Source organism: Mesoplodon mirus (genome assembly GCF_964341445.2).
Source record: "Mesoplodon mirus genome assembly, chromosome: 3".
Lineage (NCBI taxonomy): Eukaryota > Metazoa > Chordata > Mammalia > Artiodactyla > Ziphiidae > Mesoplodon > Mesoplodon mirus.
In genome coordinates, this window is record NC_138978.1 from 24,912,028 (window position 1) to 24,932,297 (window position 20,270).

Sequence of the window (20,270 nt, forward strand, 5' to 3'; positions counted from 1 at the left end):
AGAGATGTCACCAAGGGCAAACTCTTTTGAACAGGCTGATGTTCGATTTAAAATCTAGAGGACCAGTAGCAGGCAATCAAGAAAAGAAATAACTCCACCACAGAAGGAGATAACTTGCTGTGCAGTGCCTCTTTATGGGTGAACAATAATTTTGCATTCGGTTTCCTTAAAAGAAAAAAAAAAAGGTCAGATAATCCTCCCATGTTTTCTACAAAAGTGAAAAAGTGTTGGGCTTTAGTTGCATGCTAATATGATCACACCAACATCAAAGTGTGACAGATAGCAATGACTAAAGAGCATGGCCTTTGGCATCACACTGATTTAGATTTGAATCCCACTCACCACTTGTTCTAGGGTGAGGCTGGGCAGCTCAATCTCTCTGACCCACTCCTCAGGAATCATAATACCTATTTCAAGAGAGCTGTGAGAATTAAATGAGATGATTCATATAAACTATATACTTGCCCAGATAAGTAAGCACTCAATAGACATAAGCCATTACAACCAGAGGACCTGCTGCTGGTCTCTTTCACCCAGCTGTTGGCCTAAAGCAGGCCTGAATCCTAATTCTTCCTTGCACTATCTAGCCACTATGACCAAAATTTTAAAATCCAAAGGGGCCTCAACTTGATTAACCATTTCATTCATGCACACTGAAGATCTGGACGCCTGCCATCTGGTTGGATCCGTCCCTGGCTCCTGTTTGTCCAGAGTTTAGATGACCCCCAAAGGTAGCTTCCCAGATAATCTACAGAAGCCTCAAGTGCCGGATTTGGGTTACAATGGGGAAGGGAGTACGGTGCATGCAGCTCTACGCAGAAGGCCCGGAAGAAGAGAAACAGAAAAGTTGGAGTTTTTCCGATCTCTGAGCTCTACCCTCTAGCTTCTCTCCAGACTGGGGTCGAAAGGCTGACGGTGCAGGCCCAGAGCAAGGGCGGAGTCGCAACATTTTAGAGCCTGGGAGCGTGTTTGCAAAAAGAACGTAGAGGGAAACCGAACCCCTCCTTACGAGCGCATTTTCCTCAAACAACTCCCGGCCAAGGAAAGCCCTGACCTCTGTAAAAACCGAACTCTCAAGCACTGAAAAAGACCTCAAAGCCCAATCCCAGTTTCCACCGCTAGTAGAAGATCCCTGTGCGTCTGCGCGTCCGCGCGTCCATGCGTGCGTGGGTGGGCGCGCGCGCGCGCGCATACGCACAGGCTGCTGGGAAGCCGCCTCTCTCCTCTGGGTCTTCCAGTTTCCCGGCGTGCTTCAGGCCCGCCAAATGGGAGGGGGAGAAGCAAGATGGCGGCAGCCGCGAACTCCGGCTCCAGCCTCCCGCTGTTTGACTGCCCGACCTGGTGAGTGGCTGGGCGACCAGCGCTGGAGTGGCCTGGCCTACGCTGGCCAGGGCTGGCCGGGCGGCTCATTTCTCGCAGCGAGCCGAGCGGCCCAAAGACCCTGGGACTGACTGAGGGAGAACTGTCTGTCAGGCCGGGCGGCGTGTGGAGGAACCGGGAACCCGGAGCCCGGGCCCAGGAACTGAGGAAACCCAGAGTTGGGGGCTCTGAGGCGCTCGCTTAGGCAGCCCCTCCGGCAATCAGCTGGTTGCCGGGGCGCTTCGGGGCCTTGACCCCGAACTTATCCCGACTCCTGGCTGTCTGGTGCTCTTGTGGAGCACCGTATCTGCTCCCCTGCTCTCTGTCCCGAGCGCGCACGAGCTAGCTTCCCGGCCCCGGCGCCCCCCTCAGAGCCCCGCATCCCGCGGTTGTTGCTGCAGCCTGGGTGCGGCACTTGCCTGTCTCTCGCAGACTGGGAGCTCCCTGAGGGCAGGAACGGCTCTGACCTACCCCCGCGCTCGCCTCAGCGACCAGCGCGAAGCCGGGCACCAGAGGGCATCCTTGCTTGTTAGGATGAACCCCTTTCCTCCTTTGGCAAGTTCTTGGGAATAATGGAATAATTTTAGTCTTTGAGTAGAGTACATGATGAATACATATGAATTGCCTTGCAAGGAGACCCATCCGGAGGTGGGGCTATTTCTGCTCATCACAGTGTATTGTTTGTGTTACTCTCTGGCCCCTGTTATATAGAGATACTCAAGGGCAAGGGCTGCCTAACGCATCTTTATATTCCCAGTTCCTAGAGTTCCTAGGCCTGAGCCTGGCACATAGTAGGAGTTAAGAAAGCATGTTTTGGACGTAACTTGGCTTTCCCTGTTTTCCAGACAAAATGGGCTTTTGTCCAATGTACTTGTCTTACTAGCAACCTCCATAGAGAAGTTGGGTCAGGATTGTGAGATGACTGTGTTGCATGTTAAGTTAGATGTAAACAGATGCATTTTTCTGTGTGCACATGTAGGGACTCTGGCAAGATTGTTCATCCTTCAAACTTCAAAGGAGCAAACACAGGAAGCAAGTGAATGTGTGGCTGTTTTCTGGGTCCCTCTGCACTTTTGTAACACCCAGTTGCTTCAGTCTACAAATTCTGTGTCCATTTTGGTTCCTTGCTGCATTGATTTCAGAAGTTGGGCCAGGACAGTAAACGTATAGTTAGAAGAGACTGTATAAGATCACCTACCATTTCCTCAGCGTCTGTTAGGCACCAGGCACTGTGTTAGGTGCTTTGACATACATGTATCTCCCTTGGATGGTGTGGTTACAGGAGTGTAGAGAAAAGTCCCCTTAACCATGCCATTGTAGAATGACCTGTTCAAGGTTAACAAATATGTCTTGTATTTATTGGTACCTGGTTTCATGGGCATAGTTTTGGATTGCCCTAGCTCCCTAATTACACTTCTCTGATTTGGACTCAGAGCTCAGGACAGTACCCTCTGCTTATTCTGTGATGAGGCTAGTCTTGATCAGCCCCAGACACCAACTGATTTATTCTGCCTTTATATGGTATTAATGGTAGCGGCAAATCTTAGATTCAGACTCCAAGTGACCAGACAACCCCACCTATAGTACTTGCAGTCTTTGTGCTGCTTTCTCTCCAAGGTGGACAATCCAGTGTTAAAACATGGGTTTCTTTGGTGCTGCTCTAAATACAGATCCACTAAAATATGTTTCAGAGCAGTTGAATCACTGGGGAAGTAAGTGTCAAATGTAGAAAGGAGCTATAATAACAGTGAAGTAGATGGCATTTCTGCTTGAACGTGAGCTAATTATAGGCTAGTAAGAGAGCTACAGTGTTGAATGGGATAATAATTGTAAATGGCATCTACAAACTCATCCTGAAAATGTTTTTTCACACTTATTTTTCAGGGCAGGTAAACCCCCTCCTGGTTTACATCTGGATGTAGTCAAAGGAGACAAGCTAATTGAGGTATGGAAGTACACGTCTTCCCTTTTTTTCCCACCACACTAAAGATTTTTGCCAGTGACTCACTTTTCCACCTCCTCTCCTGTGCTTTGTTTTACAGAAATTCTACTTTCGTTCATCCTGATTTTTTTTTCTATTAAAAGCACATGGTGATATAACACATTAAAACCATGTATCTCCACAGACACTCAGTTTTTTGTGACTCCTCTCACGTTCCAAATGAAGGGTTTTAATAGATCATGGGCTTGTAGGCCTCAGTCAAACCGGATGCTCTATAACTTGGTGAATTCCTTCTCTCTGAGTATGTGGAGTTGTATGGAAGGTGCAAGATCTGTAGTAATTGAAGAAGAAAGTGAATGATGTAGATTGAATTTAACTTTTAAGTTTCTTTTATGAGATTCAAGCCAAAACTCTTCAAAGAAGATAGTAAACTAAGGTACTTGCTCAAAAAAGAGAATGGAAATGGTGACAAAATTCATTCATTCATTCAAAACATTTACTGAGTACTTATTATGTGCCAGTCATTGTGCTCGGCATAGGACTATAGCAGTGAACAGAAGAAACGTGGTTCCTATACTCAAAGAAATCATCTGATGGGAACAACAGAATCAAACAAAAATTTGCATGATTATAATTGAAATAAGTACTATAAAGGACAAGTAGAGCAGAATTCCAGCTTTTCTACAAGTCTCTAGAATGAAAACCACATAGAACTTCAAGAGAACATGAATTTTGATTAGCTGTTAGGTTGTGTACTTTTTTTTAATCCTTATGTTACCATTTATTTACCAAGAGATGGAGATTAAGCTCACTCTGACTGTGGAGTTGTGAGTCTCTGTGTCTTCAACCAATTTTATGTTTGCTTGCTCAGATAGAATTTAAGTTCAAGGCCCTATTATTGAGTGCAGTTATTTTTCTTTGGTATATATGGTAAAAACATTGCACTCCATAATGAAAAGCTATCTTTGAGGTCTCCTGCAGGATGTTCTATAAATACACTGTTTTCACTTTCAGGATGTTGTAGAGATACCCACGTATTTTGCAAAGTATTAAGGCATGAGTTGTGATGAATTCTCTTATTAATTCATCAAGCCCTGAACCAGTCACTTAGAGCCCCTTTGTCATGTGTTCTTCTATCTTAAAGGTTACAGAGTACCAAGATTATTCAAAGGAATAAGTTAGCTACAATGTTTTTTGTTTTGTTTTGTTTTGTTACACTGTAGACTGTTTCACACATATAAAATATTGTTGCTAAATAGGCATATAGGAGTCTTTTATTTTTAAAACCAGAATTTAGTAAATCTTTAGTTTACTACAGGAAGAAACAGACAAGGAGGGCTAGCTTTAATGATAATGTCATATTCCTCTGCGAAATAATTTATATTTTCAAAGCACTCTGACTTGTCAAACATCCTTCTAATTACTGGTTTCCATTAAGTGATAATGTTCTCTTTCAGTGCTCTTAGGTGTGCTGAGTTGCCACAAAACTGTCATGTTACAATACTTAGACATCACTGTATTGTTTCTGAGAGGAATAGACCCGAGATGTGCTTATTTTTTAAGGATTTAGGCAGCACTTGATACTAACCGAGCTATCTGTGTCCTAGCCTTGTGTCAGAGGCTTGTGACGTGTTGTGATAGCTGGGTTTAAAAAGTGCAATATTAAAACAAAAGCCATGAGTCTTTTAAGCCCAGTGTGTAAAGGTACACTCTGAGTTATAACTCAGAGGCACAACTGAATAATGGTACTAGCCATAGCCAGTTAAGAAATTGTGACTTAGTGGCTATTGAAAGACCAATGCATTATTTCATTCACTTGGACAGAAGAAGCATATTGTCCAAGAATTCACACATTTTCTTGCTTCTGAGGCATACTGTTTTTTCCCTACATTTTCACATTTCTATAATTGAGATGCCTTTAATAGTGAATGTATATAGTTAATTTGGAGGCTCTTTCTTTTTTTTCCCTTCTAAACACCTAAATTGCTGGTACTGGCAGCTTAGGATCATGGAAATGTGGTCAGTTTTATATTAGAGCCCAAGTGCTGGTGATCTTATGTGCTGTTTCTTTAAGTCTAGCCTATGAACACTGTGGTTAGCAAATTTAAGCTTATGAGGACATAATCTATGTGCATATAAATATGAATGAGAAATGCAGTGAGATTCAACCTGCATAGATATTATCTAGAGAGAATAAGATGCTGAAATTTCAGGGCTCTCTCAATTCTGAAGCAATGTCTTATTTTTAACCCAAGTCTTAATACTTGGGTCTGAGCAGACATGGGGATGCTTGTGTGACTGAGCTGTCAGGCTGTTGTTGAATCTTGGTGCTCCCTAGCACTAGGGGCCTGGGACAAGCTCTGCCAGCAGCAGGTGGGCACTGCTGGACAGGGTTTCCCAGAGGTGACCCCCATACCTATTTTGAGCTTTAAAGGCTAAGCTGGAAAGGAACTGGGTAAGTGATTGTTTAAAAAACAATTAAGAGTGTGACCCATAGTACTTGTTCACTCCTTAAAATGTTTTTTGCCATATGGTGGATTTTTTGATGCAGGAAGAGTGAAGAAAATATATAATGTAGTGGTTTAAAAAGCTTAGACTCTGAAGTCAGACAAACCTGAATTTCTAATCCAGTTTATAAATATCTAGCTGTGTGAGCTTGCATATATTAATTAATTTCTTTGTGCCTCACTTTTCCTATCTATAAAAATAGGAATAATAGTGCCTGCCTACTTCACAGAGTGGTTGTAAGGATGAAATGACATAGCATGAAACTCATAGCATAAAACTCATAGCGCATAGGCACATAAGTACTCAGCAGTTGTTAACTGTTATTAGTACGTGCGGTGTATTTCTGGTTTTGTAAGAACACTAAAGCATAGGGGAGAATTGTAGCCCACTGTGAATTCAATGACATAGCCAGGAATGAAATATAAGCCTCTTGATTCCTAGCCTGGTACATCCTAGTTTGACTATACTTCCCTACTCAACTTTGTGCTGTCTTCTCTCAGGGATTTTAGAAGGAGCATAGTGTGAAATGTGAACTAGAGCTTAGTGAGACCTTGTGTTTAAAGGAAAAACAGGGAATTCCCTGGCGGTCCAGTGGTTAGGACTCGGCACTTTCACTGCCGAGGGCACTGGTTCAGTCCTTGGTGGGGGAACTAAAATCCCTGCAAGCCGCGTGGCACAGCCAAAAAAAAAACCCCAAAACTTAAAGGAACAACATAATGTATATGAATGAGGGTTATTCTTCAAGTACTCATATTATAGACTTTAAGAACTGAAAACAGTGTTAGCAAAAATTTATCTAGAGTCCTTCATCTATGATGGCCCAGTCTACAACCAGTCTGTGGCAAAGGCTTTACTGATCTAGGACTAAAAGAAAAAGACAGTGTAGTGAGTTTTTCATAAATTCAGCTCAAAGAGTGGTCCTTTATCCTTCTTACTTATTTGTTAAAATGACCTATCTTTCATAAAATGATTATAATACTGATTGGTGACAATTTAAAAAATAGTTCTCATATGGCAAAATAAAAGTTAACAATACTATGTCAGCCCCTACAATTTTTAAAATAATAGATTGCTGGTCTGCGAAATCCTCTTTTCTGCTATTATGTTGGGGCCTTATACAGTTTTGTTTTTTCCAGTACCACAGCAGTGGCTAGAAACATTTTGGAGCTCTTCTCAGAATTGTTTCAGATCCATGACACTGTTGTTTAGAATGTTAGCATTGCAGGTCATTTCACACCTGAGTTTAAACCCCAGATCTGCTACTTAACCAACTGGACTGCCTTGGATGCGTGGCTTCATCTCTCTGAATCTATTTTCTTATGTTTAACAATAAAGGTGATACTTGGTTCACAGAGTTGTTTTGAGGATTAGATGACATAATACTTAAAAATGCCTAGCAATGATAGTTCTTCAATAAATGTTTAATCCCTACATCCCCTTCCCCCAAACTTGGAAAATCTTTGCCCTGTGAGGTTGTTCCTTATTTGGACACAGCAAATACTCATTTAGAGTTAACTTTGAATAATGCTTTTTTGTGGCCAAAATGAAATGGGACAATAAAGTTAGATTTAGAGGCTCATACAATGTTGTCTAATGTAATTCTAGTTTCTAAAGAGGGTTCCAGAAATACTCTGGGTCTCTGGCAGCATGATTAGAATATAGATAGGTGTTTATATCCCCTTCCTTTGTGAACCAATTGATAATCTTCATTTGAATATATATTTTTCTGAAAAGCGGTCTTATTACTTTATAGGCATGCTTTGTGTTTCCTGCTTGACCTAAAATTAAGATTCAGTGAAATCTTAAATTTCCAATGGACAGAAGACAACCACTCTTGCATGCCATTTACACCTAATAGGATTAGGAAAGTTCCTTTCATATCAACACTAAACATTTGACCACTACATTTGGGGAGATTAATTGCCATCCATCCCCCAATGTTAGTAAATTATTCTGAGCTCTTTATCTTGAAGAATAATAGTAAATATAAATATATATATTTCCTTTGACAAGGAATTTTATCTTAAGATGCTCTACTTAGTTTATTGGAAGAATTTTTGCTAAACCCTGTTGAAACAAGCTTTAAGTAATATTTAATTTAATTTATTTAGAAACTGATTATTGATGAGAAGAAGTATTACTTATTTGGGAGAAACCCTGATTTGTGTGACTTTACCATTGACCACCAGTCTTGCTCTCGGGTCCACGCTGCCTTGGTCTACCACAAGCATCTGAAGAGAGTTTTCCTAATAGATCTCAACAGTAGTAAGTAACTCATATCCCATCCTATTTCATACATTGTCTTTTGGGCAGTGTGAAAATGCTCTTTGGGTTCTTCAGTTTTGAAATTGTGTTTTGTTGCTCATCAAGGAAGTTTATGTTTGATTTTTAAATTAGTTGTTCTCCATTCCTGTGATATTTCCTATTTTACTGAAATAATTGATGACTGGAGAGAGAAGAGGGTTTTGGGGAGCACTTTCCTGGAGAGAGCAATAGGTATATACAGAGAACAAAAAAAAGCACCCAGGAACTAGGGAATGTGTTTATAGGCCCATGATAGATTGTGGTCCAATTTAAGCAGAAGCTGTGATTAACTCCATTAATGTAGTAGAGTTGTAGTACAGTAGGACATTAAAAAAAAAAAAAAAAACTTGTTTTGACCAAAAGTTAATTTTTTATAATGGGCTCTTTATCCCAGCTACATTTTGCTGTGACTATTAATTATATCAATTTTAATTCTATGAGCACACTCCAACTAATAAGATTTTCAAGTTTGTCAAAGATAATTCCAGAAATGCAGTTGAGACTTGACTGCATGGGGCCTTGAAATTTGTTCATTTTTGCCTACGTATAATTACAGCTTGAAATGTAAACGATCTGCTTCCTGGGTTGATCGTGTTTTACTCCTTTCCCTGCTCCCCATACACACGCACACATCACCCCAGTATGCTTATATAATGGTTTTGGAGAGCCTTGTCTCATAAGTACTTACTTGCAAATTTATCTCATCTTTTCTCTCCATTTCATAATATGCAGAATGCAGACATGGAAAGATATCCAGACTCTCCAGTAGGATTTTGGCTTGCCTTGCCATTGATATTGCACCTGTTTCAGCCAACCTCATTTCTTATCCTGGGGAAACCCCAAGCATAACTGCCACCAGGCCAGCAATTTCTATGTTCCTTAGACTTGGGGCTGGAGAGGTCAGACCATAGCAATTCCTGTCTCCTGCCTTAGGGGGCATGCCTATTGCTGGGTTGGAGCCATTCCTGCTGGACCCAGAATGGAGCCAAGCCTGTCTGGCAGCAGAGAGCAAGCAGTGGTATTTGTTATGTGGGGTAACAGCAGGTCTGAAGATGTGTAAGAAATCCACTGAAGAGATTCAAGATTCAGTGAAGGAGTTTCCTTTTCATTGTGACCCATGACAAGGGATGCAAAGTGGACCCAGTGCCATTTCCATTTTAAAAAGCAAAACTGATGTGCTGGCAGAAGCTACTGTCCCTTCTACAACTCAGGTTTGTTTGTTTGTTTTCCTCTCTTACATTTCTGATTTGGTTATTCCCAGCACACGGCACTTTCTTGGGTCACATTCGGTTGGAGCCTCACAAGCCTCAGCAAATTCCCATCGATTCCACGGTCTCATTTGGTGCATCCACAAGGGCATACACTCTGCGAGAGAAGCCTCAGACATTGCCATCGGCTGTGAAAGGAGATGAGAAGATGGGTGGAGAGGATGATGAACTCAAGGGCTTACTGGGGCTTCCAGAGGAGGAAACAGAGCTTGATGTAATTCCATTGTCTATGTCATTGTTATGTCTTTTGGGACTCTGGCTTTTGCAGTATGTAGCTGTTCTGTGTAGTTTGAAATGCCAGTGACTTAGCAACTGGAGGTTTTCTTGAGCCCAGTGATAAGCCTTTGCCACTTTGGCAGTGTGGTGTGGCCCTTGGAGAGCTGTATTGTGTGGCTTTGGTTATGTATAACCAGGGCTAACTAGGAGACTGGGTCTCCTGCCAGTAGACCCTTATGGTTGTCTTGTGCACCTTCAGTGGATGTTAGAAGCCAAGGCTGGGAGTTACATTTCTCTAGAGCTGCACTGTCCAGTGCAGTAGCCACTAAGTACTCAGTAGTCACATGTGGCTAGTGACTAACCATATTGAATAGCACTGATAGAAAACATTTCTATCATCCAGAAGGTTTGTTTGAACAATACTAGCTTACAGAGATTGAAGCTTTCATTCATTTATGTAGCTCTTTTTGATATTGTCCAGTCAGCCCTAGAATCTTCTGAGTAGAACTAGATTACTTTTGCTCTGGGCCTGGCTGCCCTGAAGGCCATGAATTTTACAAGATTTAATTTTAATGCGCTAAGGTTTTCTTTTCTAGAGCTGACCCCAGTAGTTTGTGATGTAGCTTTTGTATTCACATGTCTGTCACTGAATTGGTGTGACTGGTCTATCCAGGTAGATCAAACGCCAGCCTGTCCTTAACCACCCACATGCATTTACTATTCTTGTATACCAAGACAGTTTCCCAGCCCTTAGGAAGAAAAGCACAGTAGCAGTCTTACAACTTCGAAGTTATTTTGTTCTAAAGAAGTAGCCTCATAGCCAGGGACCTGGTTGGCAGTCACTCTTGCCCATTCTCTTCCAGGCTGCTCCCATGCCTTCCTGTCTTCTAGTTCAGTATGTTAGGTCATCTCTGGGTCCTTGTTCTCAAGACATTTGGGATGTCTCAAACTGCAGTACAGATTGGAATAAGTCCAGGTGATTGGGAAGAGGCAGGCAGCAGTGATGAGGCCAAGTTAATCACTGAGATGGATAGATAGTTATGAGTAGAAATGGAGCCAGATGAAGGGATGGGGAGTGACAAAATGTTATTGCCAGATATTCAGTACACTGGTAACGTCCTTACACGTTTTAAAGGAGAGAGCTACTGGGAAAGAAGCTGTCAGTTGTCCTTTCTCATCTCTGTTACTTAAAAACAATTCTTGGATTTCTTCCCAGTTGTATTCGTTAATTCTCAGCATAAAGACATGATAAACTTTCTTCAAAAAAACCCAAAACCTCAACTCAAGGGTTTTTGCACAGATGACCTGTCTTCAGCCCAAGGTCCTTCACTCCCTTTTGAATATCACTGCTGCACTAGTCAATGAAGATGTTCCACATTCTGTCAAATTGAGGCTTGCTGGTATTAACTGTCTAGGGACGGTAATGAATCTTTTCTGAATGCAGAAAAGAATCTCACCTGTGTGGAGAGGTCAAGGTTAGCTCCTAATACCTTCCTGCCCTTTATTTGGTAATATTCTCCTTCAAATTCCTTGTGTACTTATTCCTGTCTTTCCTGTGTGAACCCTGTCCCAGAACCTGACGGAGTTCAACACTGCCCACAACAAGCGGATTTCCACTCTCACCATTGAGGAGGGGAATCTGGACATTCAGAGACCAAAGAGGAAGAGGAAGAACTCACGGGTGACCTTTAGTGAGGATGATGAGATCATCAACCCAGGTGAGGTACCTTCCTAGTTTTTTCTGATGAAAAAGCTGTGATGTTAAGAGAGTAGTGTACACAACCTGTAGGTCAGTTGTAATGTTTCTCTACAAGGTTGAGGAAAACAGGTGCTATGTTGAGGGGAGATATTTTTGTACAGAACAGGCATACCTTGGAGATATTGTGGGTTCAGTTCAAGCATTGCAATAAAGCAAGTCACACGAATTTTTTAGTTTCCCAGTACATGTAAAAGTTACGTTTACACTACTTCAATCTGTTAAGTGTGCAATAGCATTATGTCTAAAAAGGACAATGTACGTACCTTAATTTAAAAATACTTTATTGGGGCCTCCCTGGTGGCGCAGTGGTTGAGAGTCCGCCTGCCGATGCAGGGGATACGGGTTCGTGCCCCGGTCTGGGAGGATCCCATATGCCGCGGAGCGGCTGGGCCCGTGAGCCATGGCCGCTGGGCCTGCGCGTCCGGAGCCTGTGCTCCGCAACGGGGGAGGCCACGGCAGTGAGAGGCCCGCATACCGCAAAAAGAAAAAAAAGAAAAAAAAAAAAAAAAAATACTTTATTGGGGCTTCCCTGGTGGCGCAGTGGTTGAGAGTCCGCCTGCTGATGCAGGGGACACGGGTTCGTGCCCCGGTCCGGAAAGATCCCACATGCCGCGCAGCGGCTAGGCCTGTGAGCCATGGCCGCTGAGCCTTTGCGTCCAGAACCTGTGGTCCGCAATGGGAGAGGCCACAACAGTGAGAGGCCCACGTACCGCAAAAAAAAAAAAACAACTTTATTGCTAAAAGATGCTAACCATGCTAGTCTGAGCCTTCAGTGAGTTGTAATCTTTTTGCAATAGTAACAACAAAGATTGCTGATCACAGAGCACTATTACAACTGTAGTAATAATGGAAAAGTTTTAAATATTGTGAGAATTACAGAAATGTAACACAGAGACACGAAGTGAGTGAATGCTGTTGGGAAAATGGCACTGATAGACTTGCTTGATGCAGGGTTTCCACAAACCTTCAATTTATAAAAAACTCAGTATCTGTGAAGTACAGTAAAACAAGGTATGCCTGTACATTGATGGAGTGCCCTGAAACTCAAGCATTATCCAGTTGCAGTGTGAAAGAAGTAGATGGAGGAAGGCTGTAATTCTCCTTTGCTGATCCAGGTATAGTGGAGTTTAAGTATAGGTCAGAGCAGACACTATTGTCATGGGGTTCAATGTATGATTGGCAACTCTAAGATTGGAGAACTTTCTGCCACTGTTAATCGCATTGAAGACTTGCCTCTGTAAGGTCGTAATTTATAGATAGTTTGTATGGAAACGTCAGCAAGATGAGAGCATCAGTTTCTGGGAAGGCCATTGAGTTTACCCATTTGTTCCATCATTCAACATTCATTTATTGGGCTCATGTTATATCTCAAGTACTCTGGGAGGTGGATGGCATGGAGCTGGGAGGTGCAGTTTATACAGTGAAGATGGAATTGGGATTCCAGAAATCTTGTTTGAAAATAAACCTTCATGGATGGAAACAAGGATCCCAGACTAACAAGTTGCTTTTATATCCCAAATTGAAATGCAGTGAGAATAACTTTCAAGTCCTGCATTTAGTTTCAGAATGTCAATTATTTAAATGGAGAAAATCTGTTCCAGTGACAGCTCATGTTAAAAAAAAAAGGTATAAGGATTTTAGTTAGTTAAAAATGCAGTCTAAGTCATCAGGGGGATGTGGAAACTAATCAAGTACAGTTTAAGACTGGATTAATAGAATAATGGGGGACAGTAACCCGGTGGCCTGTGTTCTGAGCAGAACTCACCCAAATGTGTTACTAAATGCAAGCATGGCCTTAAGTACTAAATGTGTTATGTAGTCTTGAGGGAAGGAGGAGACTCCCAGCTATGGAAAGTGGTCCCTAAATGCTGGGAACTGTGCATGAGGGAGGGTAGATTGGAGGGAGGCACCCTGAGGTGGATGTTTGCAAGGCTGACCTTCGGGAGGAAGGAGTAGGCGAAACCAGAGCCTGTGAGTAGCAAGTATTTGGCTCAGCATGAAAAGCAACAACAAATCCTTCTTATATTTAGAAGAAGAATTAAAAGAATTCCTGTGAAAGAGATTGGGGCATTCATTCTAGTGACTTTTGTTCACTTTCTGATGATGTGTGAAGTGGAATGAATTACTTCTCAAAGTACTGAATGCCCAAAGGAAATGTTTGGGCAGGAGCTGGATGTCTAATCTGGGAAGTTTATTTCTGAGTGCCAGATAAGAGTTTCTAGGGGTTGGACCTAGACATTTGTAGTTTTAATAAGCTCCTGTTTGTACTGATGAACAGCCAACAGTTTGGGAATCACTGAACTAGATAATTTGTTAAGTCTCTTTCAGGACTCGGGGTCTGATATGTTCTGTTTTTCTCCTTGAAAATTATTGTGGGACTTCCTGGCGATTCAGTGGTTAAAACTCTGCTCTCCCTGGTTGGGGAACGAAGATCCCACATGCCACGCTGCATGCCCAAAAAAAAGAAAAAGGAAAAAAAAGAAAATTATTGTCCTGCAGCTTTATTAAGGCAGTACATTCAGGCAGAATATGGCATAGTTTTAAGAGCGTGGGCTCTGATCAGAGGGCCTAGGTGTGAAATCCACCTCTCCGCTTAGTAGCTCTGTGACCCTGGCCAGTGACATGACTACTGGCCTCAGGATTGGTGGGGAGATTAAATGATTAATATATGTGAAAATACCTCATATCTGTGCTTGGCACTCAGTAGCCCTTGATAAATGTTAGCCATTGTCCTCATCATCATCTGCCACCCCTTTTGCCTTTACCTATGCAGACTTTCCTACACTAGAAGTAGACTTAGCAAGAAACTTCTCGGTAGATCTTCCAGGAGCAGAGATTTCCTGCAATGGGCAGACCCCCTCTCTAGGAGTTGAATGGCTGGAGAATGAGGAGAGGGTGAGAGGCCTGAGCACCATTCAGCCAGCACAGGACAGGGTCCCCCAGATGGCTTAGCCCCCTCTTCTGCAGGCCTCTTGTGTTTGTGGGCCACATACCCCGTTAGCCACACCTCTTGGGCTCCAGTTGCTCTTGCACTTGATTTAGCTTTCCTGAAGGGATGATTGGAGCAGGGTTGTTATGGTAATGAGAGAGAAAATAAGGGTGCCTTTTTTAGAGACCTTCTCTCCTTCCTGATGAGCCTGGATATCTTTTCCTCTTTCTTCTTCCATATAGAAGCTATTCATTCATTGAACATTGATTGTGAAAATAATTCCAGGGTATATTCCTTAGAAGCATCCTAATATGTGAAAAGCCAGACTTAAAACAAATAAACCAGGGACTAATTATTCAAATTAAATAAGGAATCTTTATATTCCAGAGGGACTCACAAGAGTGTTTCTTTAAATAACAAGTGCCCTCAACGCATTAAAATAAGGTGTACAACATCTGTTAGGGAAACAACTCTTTTCCTACCACTATATTAAGATAAAAGGGCCCTGGAGTAGTTTTTTCTAGTAATGATAATAAGTCTATGCTTGCCTGTTTCCCCACACTCAGTCTTCAGTGAGAAAACTGTTCATTCTAGGTGATCGAGCCCAATCTCCCCTCTGTGCTCCAAGAAAACTATTTTTGCACCACTCTTCAAGCACCTCCATTGTATTCTAGCCTATCTGGCTTTACAACTGTGAACTCCTTACAGGCAGGGTGGTGTCTTGCTCTTTATTTCCATGCCTGATGTCCAATGAATGAGAGACTGACTGACTACAAGCATGTCCCTTACTTGGTCTTAGTGCATTCTTCTGGCACAGTGTGAATGAATGAAGCTAGAAGCTTCGTAGGGTGCAATAGTGTGTGTATAAGCTGTGAAAAGGGAGCCGCTGTCCCACCCTGCCTGGACAGGGATTTCAGATCCTTTAGTGAGTCTTAATTGTACAGGCATACCTTGGAGGAATTGTGGGTTTGGTTCCAGACCACTTCAGTAAAGTATCAAAGCTAGTCACACATATTTGGTTTGCCAGTGCATATAAAAGTTACATTTACGTTATATTGTAAACTGTTAAGTGTGCAGTAGCATTATGTCTACAAAAGCAATGTACTTGTTTCTTTGCAATGCCTTAATTACAAAATACTTTATTGCTAAAAAATGCTAACCATCATCTGACAATGCACGGTTGCCACCAACCTTCAATTTGTTTTTTTTTTTTTAAAAAAAAAAACAATATCTGCAAAGCACAGTAAAATGAAACTCAGTAAAACAAGGTATGCCTATATACAGTTGTTCAGGTTGAAAGGCGAAGTTAAGCTAGAAGCCTTGGGTCTGAATCCTAATTTTGTTATTTGCTAATGAGCGGGTGTTAGCAAGGTATGTGGTGTGTGACCTCTTTTTATCACTAACATGAGATTATTGATGTCTTCCCTCAAAAGAGGGAGGTATGTGGAATGGGAAAGAACCTGGGGAAGCCAGTGTAGCACATGGTCCAGAGCACAGACCTGTTTCTGGCTGCTTAGATTTATATCCTGGCTCCTCTCCAGCAAGGTGACTGGGCCGGTCACTTTCCTTCTCCAAGCCTGAATTTGTTTTCCCATCTATTAAATGTTTATTGTAGGGGTACTTACCTCGTAGGGTTGTTGTGAGGATTTAACACAGTACCCAGTAAACACTTGAAGTGTTAGCTGTATTTTACTGTTTTAATATGAATTATTGTGATTGCTTTATTTGCATTGAGCCCTATAACCTTAATCATCCCAGTTGATTACTGAACTAACCCTGCCCTCGTGTCTTTTTGCAGAGGATGTGGATCCTTCAGTTGGTCGCTTCCGGAACATGGTGCAGACTGCAGTGGTCCCAGTCAAGGTAGGAAGCATGTTGTGACAGTATTTGAAATGTCATATAGTCTGGTTTAAAAACCCACTGTTTTATATGTAGCTAAGTGTTAAGTGTGTGCTTAATTTTAAAACATTCTTTGCTCCTTTCCCATTTTTCATACTGTGGAAATCCATTTACCCCATCTGTGTGTAGGGATCCTGGAGTGCCATAGAGAGGCTGCAGGTGACCAGCTAGCTTGATCCTCCATGTAAATTATGGTGTGATGTGGGTCTGTAAATTTACCTCCCAGCAGGGTGCAGAGAGACCCACCTTTCTTTAACCTTCCCTTCTTGACTCAAAGTAAGCTGTTAGGCAAAGAAGAGACATTGTTGCATTTCTGCATGACACCTCTGGCCTTTACCACATCTTTATTTTGTGAATGGGGATGGCACAGATAGGAAAGCCAGCCCACATTGGATTAGGTTTAAAGAGAAGCTATGTTGAAGAACCAAGAGGTGGAAGTTACAGAGATGTTCTGATTGCTCAACATGTGGAGAACCACCTGCCGGCTAGGGCTCCAAAAGGGAACAAATGGCCCCTGGAAGTAGATCTCTATTAGTAGAGGTATTCAAAATGTGATTGGAAGACGTTGGTCAGAGATGCTCTAGGGAGTTTTATTTTTTAAAAAATCTTTAGAATATATTAGAATAGATTGATAAAATGTGTCAAGTTCATGCAAAAGGAGTAGAGGGGTGAGGGAGGATCTATCATTGAACTTTAGTCCAGTGTGAAAAAGTATAAGATGAAATTTTTCCATACAACTCCATAGTATTTGTGTCACATTTCCCCTTGGGGACTTTTCTCTTTTTTCTTCACCCTTTGGAATTTTCTGTTGTCTTTAAAGTATAATTTGAATTTTGACAGATATATACACCTGGGTAACCACCACCGTAATCAAAATACAGATTTCCATCACCCCAGAAAGTTCCCCTGTGTCCCTTTGCTGTCAGTTTCCTCCCACTCCCAGGCAACCAGTAAGCTGCTTTCAGTCACTACAGATTTGTTCTGCTCTCAGATTAATGTTTAAAAATTGGGTGCCCAGGGCTTCCCTAGTGGCGCAGTGGTTGAGAGTCCGCCTGCCGATGCAGGGGACATGGGTTCGTGCCCCGGTCCGGGAAGATCCCACATGCCATGGAGTGGCTAGGCCCGTGAGCCATGGCCACTGAGCCTGTGCATCCGGAGGCTGTGCTCCTCAATGGGAGAGGCCACAACAGTGAGAGGCCCGCGTACAGCAAAAAAAAAAAAATTAGGTACCCAACAGGAAGATACTAACTTTTTATTTTCCCCCCCAAAAAGAAAAATTGAAATACTTACTCCATCTATTATCACCTCTGATTCCTGAAAGGGCATTTTAACATTAAAAAAAAAGAGGGAGGAGTATGACCTTAGGGTAAAGAATGGTCACTTAAACTGGATAAGTCTTACTTTATGAAAAGTTCACACACTAGCCTCATTTTTCTCAGTTTGACGTAGGATGGTGACCACTTTGTGTGGGGCAGTGTTTGGGAGCCATGATGTTAGATGACCACTGTAAGGTCTCTTCAAACCCTGAGATTTCAGGACAGTGAGATGGGTTGTTTAGGAAACAAAACAAGTTAGAGGTTTAGGGGCCTTCCCCAGTTTTTCGAGGACTGCAATAGAACAGGCTAACAGCACTCTTGTGTCTCACTTCTTGTCTTCTCTATAAACCACAGAAGAAGCGGGTGGAGGGCCCTGGCTCCCTGGGCCTGGAGGAATCAGGGAACAGGCGCATGCAGAACTTTGCATTCAGTGGAGGACTCTATGGGGGCCTGCCCCCCACGCACAGTGAAGCCGGCTCCCAGCCGCACGGCATCCACGGGACAGCACTCATCGGTGGCTTGCCCATGCCATACCCGAACCTTGCTCCTGACGTGGACTTGACTCCCGTCGTGCCGTCAGCAGTGACCATGAACCCTGCACCAAACCCTGCCGTCTATAACCCTGAAGCTGTCAACGAACCCAAGAAGAAAAAATATGCAAAAGAGGCTTGGCCGGGCAAGAAGCCCACACCTTCCTTACTGATTTGATATTTTTGGTAATGGAGGAGGGTGGGATTGGGTGGGAACAGGGTGGAAGGGTGATGGGGGAGCTAATGAACTAGGGAGAAAAACTTTCCATGTGTGCAGTATCGTCTTTCAGAATGTCTCCTGGGGTCCTAACCATGTAATATTAAAACTGGGGGTGGGGTTGAAGTATCCCAGAAAGACCTGTCTTCAGAACACTTTCATTGAAGAGAAATGTTTCATACATCCTTTTAAATAGACCGCCCTGGCTCTTTTCCACTCTTTCCATTATCTCCTTTTTTCTTTTCTCCCTCTTTCTAGGATCACTTTTTAAAACATCATTTACCCCAGGGAGAGACTCCAGACCTCAGGTTGAATGTAGAGCTGTGGAGGTGACAGTAGCATCGCCAGCCTTGTGGGTTCAGCAGCCTGATTTATATTTACTATCCTGCAAGTCCCAGGTAGCAGAAGGGTTGCCACGGATTCCAGGTTAACAAGAGGGTTTGGAATGCTTCAGTTAAGCTAAGGTTTAAAACAACTCAGAAGTTTTCCTGGGTCAGTGGTTTTGAGGTCCAGTAGTTAGGCTCTTCTCTTTTGTCCTTTCTGTTAGAATGAGAACATTTTGATTTTTCTTCATCTGCGACCAGTGCCATAGACACAGGTTGATAGTTTTAAACTTACAGTGTTGTTTGAAGTTTACCTGTTTTTCTTGTCAAACCTGAGTACTCTACTTGCTTAAGTTTCTCATCTGATTCCAGAGTACTGTCCTCTACTCTCTAAGGCATTACTTTCCTTTTCAAGTGTGTTATGAAGGCAGTATAAAGGATATGACCAGTTAGAGCAATTTCAATTAAAAAGGAAAAGATTTTACTTTGAAGTAACGGATATCTCGAAGAGGACATTTTCAGATGTTGATTTGGAGGCTCTCTCCCCCCTTGACCGAGAGCTCTCGTTGTCCAGAGCTCCAAGACTAGACCTGGCTAACAAACATAGGAGACGAAGGTAGGATACATTCATGTGAGCTTTGTACAGAGATTTGTACATTTGTGTAATAGGCCTTTTCACGCTTTATGTGTAGCTTTTTACCTGTAACCTTTATTACATTGTAAATTAAACGTAACTTTTGTCATTCGGGTGCAGTCTGTGATTCAGTCACCATCACCTATTTCTACTGCCATTAGGGAATATTTGTCAAAGGTATAGCTGTCAGGCTTGGGAGGTGATGCTCTGTCCCCATTTTATTACTACAAATAAAGATGCCCCCTGATGAACGTGGAAATTCTAATTAGAGATTCCAGTCCCCAGACTGAAGCCTCCGTGAGCAAAGTGGGTTAAGAAGTGCTTGCTGCCCTTCATCAGGAGGCAGAGCCGCAGGTCTGACGAGGAAGACTGGGCTTTGGGGCCCTTGTCCTGGGTGTAACCATTGCCCTCTGGTTACAGCTGCATGCATTTGCGTTATAGCTCAGGAGGCACAGGAGTGAAAGGAAGCCAAAGATGAGTACATTTAGAAGGGATTTCAGCCAGAGTTTGGATTGGATGGGTGTGTCTTGCATACTAGAACCTCGAGTGCAGGAAGTGCATTTGTGTGTGGTAAGACTTACATATGTGGCTTTGTGGTGAAAATGCCAACTAGGTTCCAGATCCCTTAGATTGAGAGTGTGGACTCATGGCAGGAGCAGCCTGTTAAAGAACAGAGATCTGTAATATCACAGACAAGTTAACTTCTCCACTGGCTTCCGTAACAGTGAGTGTCCTCGTCTTTATGAGGGTACCTTCCTCTCATCACAGCGAAGGTTACTGTTAGTGCTGGTTAACTGTCACTCGTTGAGCACCTGCCTACTGTGCCAGCCATCTACGAGCATGTCATTTAATTTTCATAGCCCTAAGAGGAATACTGTTTTTATCCCCATTTCACAGATGAGAAAACAGGCTCAGAGCTAAAGTAAACTTCCTTATGATTTCATGTAGTAAAGTCAGGATTGAAACTGTAGCCTGAATCCAGAGCCTGAGCACAGGTTTACACGGCCTCCGGGATTAGTTAAGGGGAAGGATGTGCCGGTCTTGGGTGGCTCGTCATTGTGCTCCG

The 20,270-nt window shown here is 42.7% G+C and overlaps 1 protein-coding gene across 1 annotated transcript; it reads left to right on the forward strand.

The window, feature by feature from the left end:
- The first annotated feature begins 1,233 nt into the window (after positions 1-1,233).
- PPP1R8 (protein phosphatase 1 regulatory subunit 8) lies at positions 1,234-19,313 on the forward strand. Its single transcript, XM_082613561.1, has 8 exons — positions 1,234-1,341; positions 3,244-3,304; positions 7,921-8,074; positions 9,375-9,595; positions 11,171-11,315; positions 16,084-16,148; positions 17,855-18,216; positions 18,506-19,313. The coding sequence occupies exons 1-7, from the start codon at positions 1,286-1,288 to the stop codon at positions 18,206-18,208; spliced, it is 1,056 nt and encodes a 351-aa protein (XP_082469687.1). The 5' UTR covers positions 1,234-1,285; the 3' UTR covers positions 18,209-18,216; positions 18,506-19,313.
- The last annotated feature ends 957 nt before the right edge of the window (positions 19,314-20,270 follow it).

What these genes read in the sequence shown, in the direction of transcription:
- PPP1R8 (XM_082613561.1), top strand. Translation starts at nt 1,286, where the DNA reads ATGGCGGCAGCCGCGAACTCCGGCTCCAGCCTCCCGCTGTTTGACTGC. An exon ending in CTGTTTGACTGCCCGACCTG is followed by an intron (nt 1,342 to 3,243) that starts GTGAGTGGCTGG and finishes CTTATTTTTCAG; the next exon opens with GGCAGGTAAACCCCCTCCTG. An exon ending in CTGCAGTGGTCCCAGTCAAG is followed by an intron (nt 16,149 to 17,854) that starts GTAGGAAGCATG and finishes TATAAACCACAG; the next exon opens with AAGAAGCGGGTGGAGGGCCC.